The 15018-nt window shown below is 47.8% G+C and overlaps 1 protein-coding gene across 3 annotated transcripts in view; it reads right to left on the bottom strand.

Annotated features, from left to right (window-relative positions):
- Nucleotides 1–15018, bottom strand: part of pcnx1 (pecanex 1) — a 39262-nt gene that overhangs the window by 23048 nt on the left and 1196 nt on the right. For all 3 annotated transcript variants that reach the window (XR_003782954.2, XM_029125643.2, XM_029125644.2), the window contains exons 2-7: nucleotides 11652–11869; nucleotides 10865–10970; nucleotides 10469–10511; nucleotides 8042–8110; nucleotides 5208–7034; nucleotides 3105–3234 (exon numbers count right to left, since the gene is read on the bottom strand). Coding sequence is in view for 2 of the 3 variants with exons in the window: in XM_029125643.2 (XP_028981476.2) it covers nucleotides 3105–3234; nucleotides 5208–7034; nucleotides 8042–8110; nucleotides 10469–10511; nucleotides 10865–10970; nucleotides 11652–11869 (2393 nt within the window). In the remaining variant the exon portion in view is untranslated. The remainder of the gene's footprint in view (nucleotides 1–3104; nucleotides 3235–5207; nucleotides 7035–8041; nucleotides 8111–10468; nucleotides 10512–10864; nucleotides 10971–11651; nucleotides 11870–15018) is intronic.

Genomic DNA, 15018 nt, shown 5'->3' with positions numbered 1-15018 from the left:
AGTTTCTAAACAGAACTATCCAAAAAAATAAAATATATATAGGCTATATTTATATATATATATATATATATATATATAGCCTAATCCGTAGGAAATGTGCATTTCTCTCTTGCGCGTTCACTAGCCTACTGCAAAGATCGCAAGTCAGTAGGCTATCGTCAACCTAATCTTTGCAGTTGACAGAAAACAGTTGTTTATTAATAAACAATTAAAATGTCTCATTGCAAACCATAGACAATAGCATATAAAAGGTGCAAACAGAGCGGAAATTGCAGGCGCGGCTCGAAATGGCTGTTATTTCAAATAGAGCATATTTTAAACTAATCGGTTAACCTGTTTCAACCGGCTAATGAGGCTTGGCGGTCGGTCAAGAACATTTTTAGTTTTCGCCATAGTGGAAGGGGGCCAGACTATGTACAAATGAATGACATTAACAAAACAAATGAAGCGATAGGCTACTGGTTATAAAACATGCACGTAGGATATACATTTCACAATCAAAGGGAGTAAATTTGTATTGTCGCCAATGGCGACCTTGGCAGAAATTTCACTCGCAAATAAATATATTTGGTCGCAAATGCGACCATTTTAGTCGCAGTTTGGAGCCCTGATTAGTTTAAGGATGAGCACACTTATGCAACCAGGTTATTGTGTTTTTTTGTTGTTGTTTTTTCCTCAAAGAATTCAGTTTGTTTCTCAATTGAATTGTTCACGTTATAGGTCACATTAAAAGGTGGAAAAAGTTCTGACATGATTTATCTTTGTCTCATTCTTTTACATCACATGAACCTGGCATTTTAACAGGGGTGTGTAGACTATTTATATCCACTGAAGAAGTAGTAGTAGTAGTAGTAATATTAGTGGTAGTAATAGTAGAAGCAGCAGTAGTAGTGGTGGTGGTAATAGTAATAGTGGTGGTAATAGTAGTAGTAGCAGTAGTGCTAATAGTAGTATAATCAAGATGGCAATAAACAAATACAGTGTTGAGGAATGATTTAACAGTGCAGACAGAACAACATTTAATGGCAGCACACAGAGTTAGAGTTAAAAATATAAAGGTTTTGACTATCAGAGAATATATATTTGGTATAGCCCAGAGGAAATCTGTGGAGAACACGAGAGGAAAATAATATCAGGGCAAAAGCTTAGAAAGGGGGAGGGTTTCAGAAAGATCTTTGATGAGATCACTGGACGCATGACCACTAGATGAATTACCACTACACAGATGACCACTAAAAGACCACACCACATATGACCACTCCATGGAAGACCACTAGACGATCACTAGATGGATGACCACTAGATGGATGACCACTAGACGGATGACCACTAAAAGACCACTCGACAGATGACCACTAGACGGATGACCACTAGACGGATGACCACTAGACGGATGACCACTAGACGGATGAGGAGATTCACAGAAAAGCAGGACCCACTAGACATTTAAAAGAGGACAATCAAGGAGCAGGAGGGGAAAGCAGGATGAAGAGCAAAATGAACAGAAGAAACAGGAGCATGAGTAGCAAGAGTAGGGAGAGGAGTAGGAGGATTTAGAGGTCAAGGTGGAACAGGTATAAGAAACAGGAGCAGAGGGAGGAGCACAAGGAGAAGGAAAGTGTGAAAACATTTGGAGCGATGAGATCAGAAGGGGGTTAGGGCTTCTTTAAGGATCGTCAAAGAAAGCGTTGGACGGACAGTATTTTGAGACCATTCAGCATTTTGTATCTTATTGACCGCAGCTACCCTTTCCTGTCAGACACGTCTCATGTTAAACATTTCAGTGGCTCAGCAATATTTAGTCATGTGACGTTGCGGAGGAACCACAATACAGGAAGCGAGAGCAGAGAAGACTTCAGAAGATCTAGCATTGTTGCAGTTAACTTTCCCAAAATTCCCTGGGTTTCCTCAAATTACCAAGGCAATAAACAGGATATATCCCGAATACTATAACCAGAGTTTGTGCAATACCTGCGCTGTGGAAACAATTAATTGTTTTATTTATTTCACCCAACTTCTTGATGTATTACTTACTAAGGTGATGCTTCATTGACAATTAAGGCCCTGTTATACTGATACCTGATTAAGGCCCTGCTAGATCACTGCAACAACCAGTGGACTCAGGAGAGCTGAAGTCCAGACAGGTTTGTGCATCCATTGCTGTTGTTTGCGGTCACACTGCTCGCTCAACCAGGAAGTGCACATGGAATTCCCCAGTGCCTGAGTAAAGCATTCTACGGCCAACAGCCTTGGCTGAGGTCCCAGGCACCCAAGCAGGAACGCCAGCAAGGCCATCATATTTGATGACTAACCCCCCCAAAATTAGATGCTACCGCTCAGTCAAACCGCTCTTCCCGGCACTGCTGGGAGAATACTGGGAGCAGGATTTGTCCTCTGATCTGGCAAAGACGCTAACCATGAACAAGTGACCGCTGCGCCACTCAGGAAAACATGATACAATTTTTATCTCTAAGAGCCGGAAACAGTAGTGTTTATAGAATCGATAGAATCCCAATACCTCTGAGGAGAGAGGAGTGTGGTTACATTTCTCTGCATCTAGAAAGATAAAGATGACTTCAGTATAGATTTAGGAGACAGATGCTTCAGCATGGACATTCCTTCCACTGGAGAGCATGTAACTTGATTCTGGTCTGGATGCTTTGTCTTATCGAGCCATACCGCCTTCACACAATTGTCCTCTCTCTTAGGTGGAGGGAGTTAAGAGGACAGCAGGGACTCCTCTGTGTCCCAAATGGCACTCTAAGCCTTTCTGATCACAACCCATAGGGAATAGACTCATTTGGAGCACAGCATCAGCCTACTGGGTCCAATCTGAGCAGGTGAGGTCCTCAAGAAAATAACACAGGACAGATAGATATGGGAAGGTCAGAAAAAAAAGACTGAAAGGAAGAAAAACAAAAGAGAGGAGTGAGGGAAGGAGAGAGGAGGAGTGGAAAAGAGAAAGGGAGGGAGAGGTGGAAGAGAGATGAGAGGAGTGGCAGACAGCCGCATGCTCAAACCCCAGAGTCCCATCGTAGCACAACATGCACGGCTGACCCCTGACCCTTGTTCGTGGACGGCCCAGCATGCACTGCAGAGCGTACCTGAGAGGTGATCCGATGAGGGAGGAGGGGGGCGTGGGGTTGCTCCCGGCGTTGTGCCGCCGTCGCACCGCCTGTCGACGGAACGTGCTACGCTCACGCCGAAACGTGACCGTGTCCTCGCTGCCCGGGGCTGTCGTGGCGAGAGAGTGCAGTGGGAGGGGTCAGTGACATTGGTTGACTGGCGGGGCGCTGTGACGGGGCACTAGGAGAGGAGGGCCAATAGCAGCGGTCCATGTCTCCATGTGACCCATTACAGGACTTTCCCATCACCGTTACCTCAGCTGACATCTAGAGGTTTAGACATGTCTCCATATGACCCGTTACAGGACTTTCCCATCACCGTTACCTCAGCTGACATCTAGAGGTTTAGACATGTCTCCATATGACCCGTTACAGGACTTTCCCATCACCGTTACCTCAGCTGACATCTAGAGGTTTAGACATGTCTCCATATGACCCGTTACAGGACTTTCCCATCACCGTTACCTCAGCTGACATCTAGAGGTTTAGACATGTCTCCATATGACCCGTTACAGGACTTTCCCATCACCGTTACCTCAGCTGACATCTAGAGGTTTAGACATGTCTCCATATGACCCGTTACAGGACTTTCCCCATCACCGTTACCTCAGCTGACATCTAGAGGTTTAGACATGTCTCCATATGACCCGTTACAGGACTTTCCCCATCACCGTTACCTCAGCTGACATCTAGAGGTTTAGACATGTCTCCATATGACCCGTTACAGGACTTTCCCCATCACCGTTACCTCAGCTGACATCTAGAGGTTTAGACATGTCTCCATATGACCCGTTACAGGACTTTCCCCATCACCGTTACCTCAGCTGACATCTAGAGGTTTAGACAATTCCCACCCTAAACATATATTCAGTAATGAGTATTCAGTAATCTTCAGTAAGGGCCCCTACGCCTTTGGTTACATCTTTCTGTAACTGTTGGTTACTTTTGTCCATATCCCTTAGTTATCTTGTGCACCGCCCTCCATGTTTCTCACTGCAGGTGAACAGGAGGAAACCAACCTCAGCTGCCCACCGACCAATCCCTCAGGGGGCTGGGACTACGTGGGCCCAGCACCCACCAATAGCATGAGTTATAGACCCACTAATGTCCAAGCACACGGGACAACGCAAATTCATGGCTGGGTGGCACACTTCAAGATAATGACTTATTAGTAAGATATTCAATGGGGCAAGAGTGTGATCTCATTTTGAAGGAACAGTAGAGCGGTTGTGTTGACAAGACAAGTGTTACGCCTCAGCCAAGTGGTGTGATGTTAATGCTGGGCCAAGGGAAGACAAAGAACACAATGACCCACTGTGTTACCGGAGACTAATCACACAGGGAAGTATCGCTACGGCTGAACCGCCACGTTGCCGGCGGAGACTAATCACACAGGGAAGTATCGCTACGGCTGAACCGCCACGTTGCCGGCGGAGACTAATCACACAGGGAAGTATCCCTAAGCCTGAACCGCCATGTTTTTAGAGACTAATCACACAGGGAAGTATCCCTAAGCCTGAACCGCCATGTTTTTGGAGACTAATCACACAGTATGATGTGTATCCGCATTGACTTTCAGTTCACCATAACAGCTTGATTTCACTAACAGACCTGTGTGGAATTTAAAGCGTTGTCAGCACTGTCCTACTTGGCCTATAGCATTGTTTTTCACCAGAAATAAAAAGGAATGAGTGGAATGGGTCTGTTTTCCAGAGAACGCCTTTCTAACAAGCAGGACAATTTCACACCCGTGACTCGTTTTCCTTCTGTTTCTGTTAAAGCCAGTGGTCAGATATGTATCAGGCAGCTCTTTCACAGTAACCATCAATTTGAAATTCCAGAAATAAACACAGTAATGTGACTGCACACTGAAAGCTTATTGAGAGAACAGACAACACCACAAGGCCAAAACAAATCTCTGGTTTACTTTTACAGTAAAATCTAGTCACCCACTACAACAACAAAAAATACAATAAGGAATATGGATTTTGATACACATCACAGTCCTAACCCGACCATAATCCTAACCCCAAACGTACCAAAACCCTGACGCCAATCCTGACCCCAACTCTGTATACTCACCTCGTGTGGAGCCTGTGTTTGTGCCATCCTGAGGCTCAGAAGAGAAGGCTGTCTGGCTTGGCAAACTGTTTCTGGAGCGCGTCACCGTCTCCAGCTGAGAGGCCCGGCCCAACAGGGAAGCTGCATCCAGGACCTCCCCTTCTTTGGCTTCCAGGTCCGACTTGGAGGTGGTCAAGGGCCGTGGCCCGGTGCCGGGAGCCCCAAGGCGGTGGGGGTTGTTAAGGCAGGCGGCCGCCGTCCCGCTGTCCAGGCTCAGCACTCTGGCATGGGTCCTGGCGCTACCCGTGCCGGGGTTACGGCGAGAGGAGCAGCGCCTACCTCCTCCAGCACGCCCACCTCCAACACCTCCCTCAGACACAGCCTGGGCTTTCCGTGAGGTGGAGGAGGTGGAAGCTGTGCGGGAGCTGTGCTTGGCTTTTAGGGCACGGTAGCGTCCCTCGGGGGAGTGGCAGGACTGGGAGGTGGTGGAGGAGGAGGAATCGGTGCTGAAGTGTTGTGACATGGTGGACTGGAGAGAGGAGGCGCAGCTCAGCTCGCTCCCATCGCTCCACTCCTCTTCCCCTCCAGCTCCGCCCCCGCCAGCAAACACTGCGCTGCGCGGCTTCGCCACGCCACGCCACGACATGTAGTCCCGGTGACGGCTGGCATCAAAACTGCTCGCCCGTTTCTTACCGGTCCTCCGGCACCCACTGCCCGGCCCGGCGACGCCCGACGACGTTCGCTGCGCTAGGTTGGCGGACTTCGGCCTGGCGACGTCTTTCTGTCCGCGGACCCGGTCCGGATCCCTGCCGGCGGCCCGGGACGAGACGTCTGCACCGGTCCCGGCGCTGCCACCGGGCTCGTCCGCGTTCCAGCCGGAGGAGGGCTCTGTCGGGGCCGCGGCCGGGCGGTTGGGTTTGGGGGAGGACGTGGAGGAGGAGGGCGACTGTTTGGCGGTCAGCTCGTTGGCATGGGGGTTCTTATTGGCCTCCCTGGAAGGCACGCCGCTCCGCCTCTTGGGGCTGCCCCCCAGGCAGGGAGTCCTGCCCTCCCCCGGCCCCCCGGCGGCCTCCCTCCCGGCGCCGCGCTGCTCGTCCCCCGACAGGGATGGGAGACTCTCCACGTGGGTGGAGCTGGTCTGCTCGCTGTGGAAGCTGCTGACCGTGCTGTTGGTGTCCCGGTCCGTGCCGCTGCCGTAACTCTCTGTGGAGCCGCTGCTGCGCGTGCTCAGGCTACGGAGGCTGTCGGCGCTGACCTTGCCGCCGCGCCCGCCACGCCCCCCTCCGCCCTGGTCCACCTGGTACAGACCGGACCCGCCCTCCCCAGCCTCGCGGGACGCCGAGCGGGCCAGGCCCGGCCTGCGGGAGTCCGGTGGCTGCCTGTAGCTCTCTGCGGAGCAGCCGGAGGTGGATGCCGAGGGCTGGTCCTGGCGATGGTGGAGTCCGTCCGCCCCGGAGTCCTCCCCACCCCCCGGGCCCGATTCTCCGGCATCAGGCCCGGTTCTGTGGGGCCGGGCCGCTTCCAGTTCACATACCGGATCAAGGCCCCCCCTGCGGGGAGGGGGGTAAAGGCTGAACTCGGCTGAAGGCTGGGAGGGGTCAGGGAAGGCGGATCCGGCAGAGCTGGACGTGCGGGGCAGTCCCCGGGCACGTGGCTCCGCCTTCGTGGGCTGGGAAGGCTGCCCGGGGGCGTGGCCAGACACCTCTGTGTCACAGGAGGACAGGGATTGGCTGAAGGGGTGTGAGGCCGAGTTACAGAGGTTGGCGGGGCCGAGGGAGGTGGAGGGCTGCATGGAGGCGAAGGAGTGGTTGGAGACGAGGCCGTACATCTTCGGGTCGGACATCATGTCTGGAAAGGACGAGGAAAAACATAAATATGCAAAATAAGTTGAGCCTTGAGGGATCCAGTGGGCTACGATGCTTCCTGCACATGTCTGGCTGCAGTCACACTGTCAGCAAAACGCTCTTCACCTCTCACCAGTGTTTTTTTTCCAATGAGGCACAACAATTATTTAAAAAAATAATAATTAGTTAAAGGTCAAAGGAAGATATTTATGGAGGACCAACGGATACAAAATGAAATAAATGAATGAAATAATGAATTCAATACATATATAGTGGCAAATTATTATTATATATTTTATAATCGCACTTTTCAAAAGAGCATGACATTTCAGAATTTCATGGTCCACTGCAGAATTCTTGATCTCAAGGGATATGTCAGTCTGTGTGAGTTGTCTTTAACCGCTGTTTGGCCAAACCTTTTACCTTTGCCAATGATTACTACAGGCGATACAACTCAGGTTTTACGAGGATGTAATAAAACTTGCTAAATTGCTATTCTCAAGCACAAGTCTGAATGCTGCTATATCCTGTTTGCATGCCCACAAGAAAGCAACTGTAGGCAAGTGTGGCTGGATTAGCAAATCAGCAGATAAAGACAACCCACTTACATAGAACGACATGAAAAACGATATATTATGAAATAGACCCTGATATTCTGAAATACACCATGGAATTAGGTCACATTATTATGCAAAAGGTCATGAAATTATAAAAACAGCCATTTAAAAAAAAATACAGTTTTTTTTTATGAAATATTACAGCATTATTCTGAAAGGTGGCATTATAGAAAATAGAATATATTTATTTAATTCTTTAATTCTTGTTTTCATTTCGATCCCTTTGGACCTCCGTGGACATCTCAGTTACCCGTCTCTCCTCTATTGTATTTATCCACTTCTAAACAGAGAAGTCACCAGGACAATTTCCTCTCTTTCTCTAGTGAGCCCTGGACACAGTAAATCTGACCGGGACACCATGTGTCCACCATCTTACTTTGGATCGGTCCCTTACCTTGAACCTGGCTGCAGCTCTGAACCAGACTCACACTGCAGTCATCAGACGTCTTCCCCACCTCACCCCCTGCAGACCACAAAACAGAGACGAAGGGGTTAAGGGTTAGGAGAGGAACAGAGGCGGGGTTAAGGGTTAGGAGAGGAACAGAGGCGGGGTTAGGGGTTAGGAGAGGAACAGAGGCGGGGTTAAGGGTTAGGAGAGGAACAGAGGCGGGGTTAAGGGTTAGGAGAGGAACAGAGGCGGGGTTAAGGGTTAGGAGAGGAACAGAGGCGGGGTTAAGGGTAAGGAGAGGAACAGAGGCGGGGTTAAGGGTTAGGAGAGGAACAGAGGCGGGGTTAAGGGTTAGGAGAGGAACAGAGGCGGGGTTAAGGGTTAGGAGAGGAACAGAGGCGGGGTTAAGGGTTAGGAGAGGAACAGAGGCGGGGTTAGGGGTTAGGAGAGGAACAGAGGCGGGGTTAGGGGTTAGGAGAGGAACAGAGGCGGGGTTAGGGGTTAGGAGAGGAACAGAGGCGGGGTTAGGGGTTAGGAGAGGAACAGAGGCGGGGTTAGGGGTTAGGAGAGGAACAGAGGCGGGGTTAGGGGTTAGGAGAGGAACAGAGGCGAGGTTAAGGGTTAGGAGAGGAACAGAGGCGGGGTTAAGGGTTAGGAGAGGAACAGAGGGGCGGAGAGAGAATGAACAGAGGGATGAAACACAGATGGTGGGATGATTGAATCATGTATCCGCTTTTACACCCACCAAGGACACACACCTACATATCTGCTGTCCCCTCAAAATAACCCAACACACAGCCATTAATTATGAAACCGCTGGCAACAAAAGTGAGTACACCCCTAAGTGAAAATTTCCAAATTGAGCCCAAAGTGTCAATATTGTGTGGCCAGCATCATTTTCCAGCACTGCCTTAACCCTCTTGGGCATGGAGTTTCACAGGTTGCCACTGGAGTCCTCTTCCACTCCTCCATGACGACATCACGGAGCTGGTGGATGTTAGAGACCTTGCGCTCCTCCACCCTCCGTTTGAGGACGTCCCACAGATGCTCAAGCTGTACACTCACTACTTTACATTGTAGCCAAGTGTCATTTCCTCAGTGTTGGCACATAAAAAGATATAATCAAATATTTGCAGAAATGTGAGGGGTGTACTCACCTTTGTGAGATATCTATCTATCTATCTATATATATATATATATATATATATATATATATGGAAGTGGAATACGATATTGGGAAATCAAGTTTATATCAGGAAATGATAATCATTAATAACTAATAATACTGAGGGAGGTGACCATGGTGGGGGGGGTTAATCCACTAAACCCTGGCGGGGGCCCAACAAGATTGTGATCAGAGACTATCATATGTAGTTCAATTTGTTCCACAGGGAGTACGCCGCAACTTCAGGCCCAGGTCAGGTCTCACTTCTGCCCCCGATCAGAGGCTCATTAGAACAGGCAGCCTTGCTCCGTCACTCCAGCTGGCACACAATAGACCCACAGTTGCCTCAATGCGGCACTCCACCAATGGACAAGGAGTGCAACTAGAACTAAAGAGGGTTTGTTTGTCTGGAGCAGTGGATCCCGAACTGAGGGGCAAGGAGGTTTTTACGACCTTACAATTTAATGTACTCTGACGAGACGTAAGTGTCATATAAGGCGATATTTTGCAATCAGGTACAGAATAAGCGGTTAACCTAGCCAGGGAGAAGGTTCGGGAACCGCCGGCTGGTTGTGAGTTCTATGTAACTTATGTAATATTTTGTCAACCAGTCTGACGGTTGTTTTTAACCCGGTCACATTCAGCCTTTAAGTCAGAGCAGCGCTGTGACAGAGCGAGTGTCCCAAAAACAACCCTATTCCCTTTGGTCCTGGTTCTAAACTCGTACACTAAACAGCGAATAGGGTGCCTTTTGACTCCAAATACATGCTTCGGGGATTGAGGGCTTTAGTGGTTGCTGTGGTCACAATAATAAATAGAGCAACAAACAGAAAGTCCAGAGTCATAACTGGACCTGGGTTGAGTTTCCACTCAGATCCACGATCACCCCTACTTACAGATCCAGGATCAGTTTCCCCTACCAGTAACTTCCTAGGTACAGATCCAGGATCAGTTTTGTCACGCTCTTATCCATAATCGCATCTGTTTTATCCTTCATGACGGCAAATTAGAGAACTCTGAAGTGTGTTTATAGGTGGTGAAGCATTAAACACAGGAAATACACAGGCCCGGGGGAGGGGCAAACGGGCCCGGGGGAGGGGCAAACGGGCCCGGGGGAGGGGCAAACGGGCCCGGGGGAGGGGCAAACGGGCCCGGGGGAGGGGCAAACGGGCCCGGGGGAGGGGCAAACGGGCCCGGGGGAGGGAGGGGGGCAAAGGGGCTCGGGGGAGGGGCAAACGGGCCCAGAGGTAAACAAGTTTTTCCATTACCTTTGGCTGTGCTGGTCTCCCTATGGCCCTGTGTGGAAGCCATCTGAACAACAACGGAAACAAAATGAGAGAGTTGCATGAATAAATCATAACTAGTGAAAGTGAAAACATTTGAAAATTGCACACACAGATCATTCTTTGCGGGCTCTCGGAAAAAAAGTTTACAACTTGGTTCTGTATTTCGAAGTTCAAGGTGAAAGTTCATTCCACAAGCAGGAGATTGGTGGGTCTTCTGCTCTTGGCCAATCAGTTACAGAGGTTTGACATCTTTAATGCTCCATAGACCGCTGGCCTAACTGGGATTTTATTGTCCTTAACATATTATGGCAACCACATTTTGTAATAAACAATGAAGAGACATGGTGAAGAAGGACTGAAGTCTGGTTATGTTCTGACCTGCTGGCAGGACTCCATCCCTGTGTAGGAGTTCCTGGAGCTGCAGTCTACCGGTGGAGTCTCCTCACGAATAAAGTCCGCCATTTCAATACCCCCTCCAGGGTCCCTGCGCGCGCACACACACACACACACACACACACACACACACACACACACACACACACACACACACACACACACACACACACACACACACACACACACACACACACACACACACACACACACACACACACACGTTACCTAGCACCACAACAACGTGCCCCTCCAGGGTGAATACCTACCTCCCCCTGTTGTAGTGGGGGCAGAGAGCCCTGAGGGAGGCAGTGTAACTTCACCATTTATCATATAATGAAGTAACAGATTTAGAAATGTTTTCGTCATTTAGCCTTAGGCTAATGAACAATCAAATACAGGAGATGAGATTAATTAGCTAGTTCCCGACAAACACGTAAAAAGCCTTTTCTTATAATATTCAGACAACAACACAGCCAAGATCCTAAGGGAATACAATCCCTTAGGAAGAAAAAAAAATGATGACCCTAAAGCACGTGACTAATTAGCAGAAAACAGCCATCACATATAATGTGCCGGTCATAAATTCCATTTAGTTTCACAAGACACTAGCTCGATACTTGACAGAGGGGGAAAAGGTACGCAGCGGACACAGGTTGAAGCAGGAAACAGAACCCCCCGGTCACCTGCGGTGAGACAGCTCACATGCGTAACGTCCAACCCTGGGTCCGGTAAGCCCATCACCCCACTGCTATCAGCACCGATAACTCACCCCGGTCCATTGCTGTCCTCCTGGCATGTGGCGGCGCGGCCCTCGTTAGCCCCCTCCGTGCCGGCTCCGCTGCCCTCCCTCTCCTTGGCTCGGTGCTCCACCACCTCCCCTTCATCCAGGGCATGGTGGAGCCGGTAGTTGACGGTCTTCAGCAGCAGGAACAAGCCAGCGATCACCCCACAGTAGATCCCCACAATCACCATGGTGGGCGGAAGCGCCTGGAGGACACAGTATATTTTTATGTATGTATATATAAATAATTAGCAGCATCCAGGCAACAATTAAGCAACCTACTGCATTCAGGGCCTGTAATTCAAGCAGGTGTATGACCACATAATAACACATCCTAGGTGTACCCAGCAATCGCGCATCAACCCTGTTGTTTCATGCTCTTTGGGGTTTCAGGCTGGGTGTCTGTAAAAGCACTTTGTGACAACTGCTGATGTAAGAAAGGCTTTATTAGATAAAGACAGTAGATTGATCTTAGGGGGAACCTTGTCTATTGACGGATGAAGGTAACCTAATTTAACTAATGACAATGGAAGACTTTACCTTGCAATCATTTCTTCATCAAAAATAAAAATTTAAGAGAAATGCAATTTCATTGTGCAGAAAAAGGTACACCCCTAGCTTCAACAGTGGGTTGACCCCTTAGTTTTTTCTTTAAGTAACTTCATGTAGCCGTTTCTTGTAACGATCATCAGTCTCTTACATCGACTGGGAGGAATTCTTGCCCGCTCACAGATGGAACCCGGGGGTGTTTGGGCCCCTGCTATTTCCCCACTCTGGGCCGGAGTTTAATAAACATATTTTATATGGCAACCCGGTGGCAACACAGAGAAAAAACCCGGCTTCCGTTCTACTGAGAGATCCATCTGGTGCTGTACGTGATGCTTGTTGATTAGGTTACAGATGCTAACCTCGTAACTTGCTTTAAATTGGTTTTCCTAATGAATGCCTGCACACATCTAGATCCCCACAACTTTACAACAGACATATAATTCGATATCAGGAAACAGTTCTGAGGTCATGCTTGGTTTTTTAAATTATGAATGCACCTTTAAAACCACACTACTTACGATGATGTTATCAAGAAAATGACTCATATTAACAAAGTGTCGTACTTGCCGACTTTTCAGAGTAGGACTGCTGATCTATGATAAATATATCTATGATGACAAAAAAAATTGTAGGCTAAAATTGGTCCCAGGTCAGCACTCTATATCAGACAATTTGTACATGGAATGTATAAACTAGATTTAGGGCGGGATCCCAGACACAATTATAAATGGATAAGGCCTATCCTGGCATTTTGGTTTGGTCTAGCCCAGAACATACTCATATTGGATACAGGGATCAGTACAGCTCCTCTTTACATGTTTATGTGCCGCCACTAGGGGCAGTAGTATACAGTAGTTCGCTTGGGGAGTCGTGGATGGGGATGGTGGCTGGGCGTGAACGCCACCGAATTGGACCCCAATGCTTGAGAGTTTGAATGACAAGAAATGCCGCAAAAATGATTAAAAAAATAAACAAATAAATGAAGGGTTAACAAACCTCAAAAGTTTTTGTTTTCTAACCTTACCCCTAACTACACTGAAAAACATAACTAACTTAAACCGTTTGTGTTGTCTAACCATAAACACACAGGAGGCGTCATCTAACCTTAATTTAGCTAAATCTGATGGTTACTGTGCAATGCCTTTTCCCCCTTGAGCTCCTGCCCCCCCCCCACCCCCACCAATTTCTGTGCTCTTCATTGAAATACTGTTTCAAAGTTGTCATGTTTGAGGGTTTTCTTGCATCAATGGCCTGTTTCAAGCCCCCCTCCCCGTTGATAACCGCTGATTTCTTCATGTGCCATTCTACTGTGGCTTTGCTTGTCTGTCTTGGATCATTGTCCTGCTGCAAGATCCATGTCTGATTCAGTTTCAACTTTTGGACAAATGGCCTCACATTCCGCACACTATAATTACCTGGTACAATTTGGAATTAATGGTTGACTCCAAGGCAAGTTGGCTTTACAGGAGGCGTCAGGTTCTTTCTTGTTCAAAGGCGGCGTTTTGTATTTTCAAAACATGGCGGCTAGCATAGCGGCCATTTAAACACCCTTGATTGGTCTGTCCACAGCACATTGTTCCAGGAGTTTTGATCTTTACCCTGGTGTTGTCTGGCAAACGTCAGTCATGCCTTGATATTCTTTTTTAAGAGCATAGTCTTGTCCTGTCCTGACCTCCCAAGTAGGCCACATTTGTGCAGTCTTTTCTGAGGGGCGACTCATGCACATCAACATTAATAGTGACAGGAGTGGCTGGTAGATCCCTGGGGTTCTTAGAGACCTCTGTGAGAATCTGTGAGAAACTGCCTAGTGGGCTGAATTTGGTGGGGTGAATTTTCACAAGTTTTAGATGATCCATCAGAATGTGGAATGATGTACTTTGAATTGCTTGAAAATGGCTGTTACCCCTCCCAGAATCATGGTCATCAGTAATCATCTGCACTTGTTTTGGTGCACCTGATTCTAATCATAGCCATTTTATGTCTCAATAAAAGGTAGAGTTGTACAAACTTGTTCCACATAAGGAAATGCAATTCATGTTTATTTTAACTGCATAAATGGTTTGAAAATGTTTCCATTTGTCAAAATGGGTTAGCCTACATTTATGAATTAATGTGGTTAGAATTTAGCTCAGATATCCACATGTCCAAATATGTACTAAAAAGATAACTTTCCAGGAGGTGGGTGTAATTTTCCCACATGAATGTAGGTACAACTGTAAACTTTAGAACTTCATTATATGACATGACTTCAATACATCAATGCATTGAGTAGCTGACCAGCCAGGCAAATGTTCAGCTCTGGGACAGCATTGGCTCTGATCGCTAAACTTTTCAGGCCTTTGACAAAGGCAAGTCCTCACGGTATACATACAGCCATCTCACATCTGTTTGTTTACTGAACCACCTCAACTATGCTGTTTTACCAGCAAATGTTCAGTTAATTTATGCCTTAATGTAATTACACTGGTGTTGCTCAAATCTGCTCCTCGATATATACCAAAGGGCTAGCCAGGGAGTTACTTCTGCTCCTGAAATAGACTTTCAGAGACCACACAGCCATGACATAGGTACTGAGATTGAGGCTGGTTCTCTGACTAAGTTATACACACATTCAGAATTATAAACCAAAGCAAAACCACTGCACTAATCAGCCATAGAATATCCTAAATATACCAAGCAACTGTATTGTGTAACATTTCGGGTGGAAATAGCTGTTCAGTAGTCAAACGTAGAAACCTCTCCACATAAGAGATAAAAACGCTGCTTGAAAGATCACCAGTTTAAATGTGGTTGTGCAGATAAGTGT

The sequence above is a fragment of the Esox lucius genome, chromosome 15 (assembly GCF_011004845.1).
Source record: "Esox lucius isolate fEsoLuc1 chromosome 15, fEsoLuc1.pri, whole genome shotgun sequence".
In the NCBI taxonomy this organism is placed as follows: domain Eukaryota; kingdom Metazoa; phylum Chordata; class Actinopteri; order Esociformes; family Esocidae; genus Esox; species Esox lucius.
This window is presented reverse-complemented; position numbering and strand designations above follow the sequence as displayed.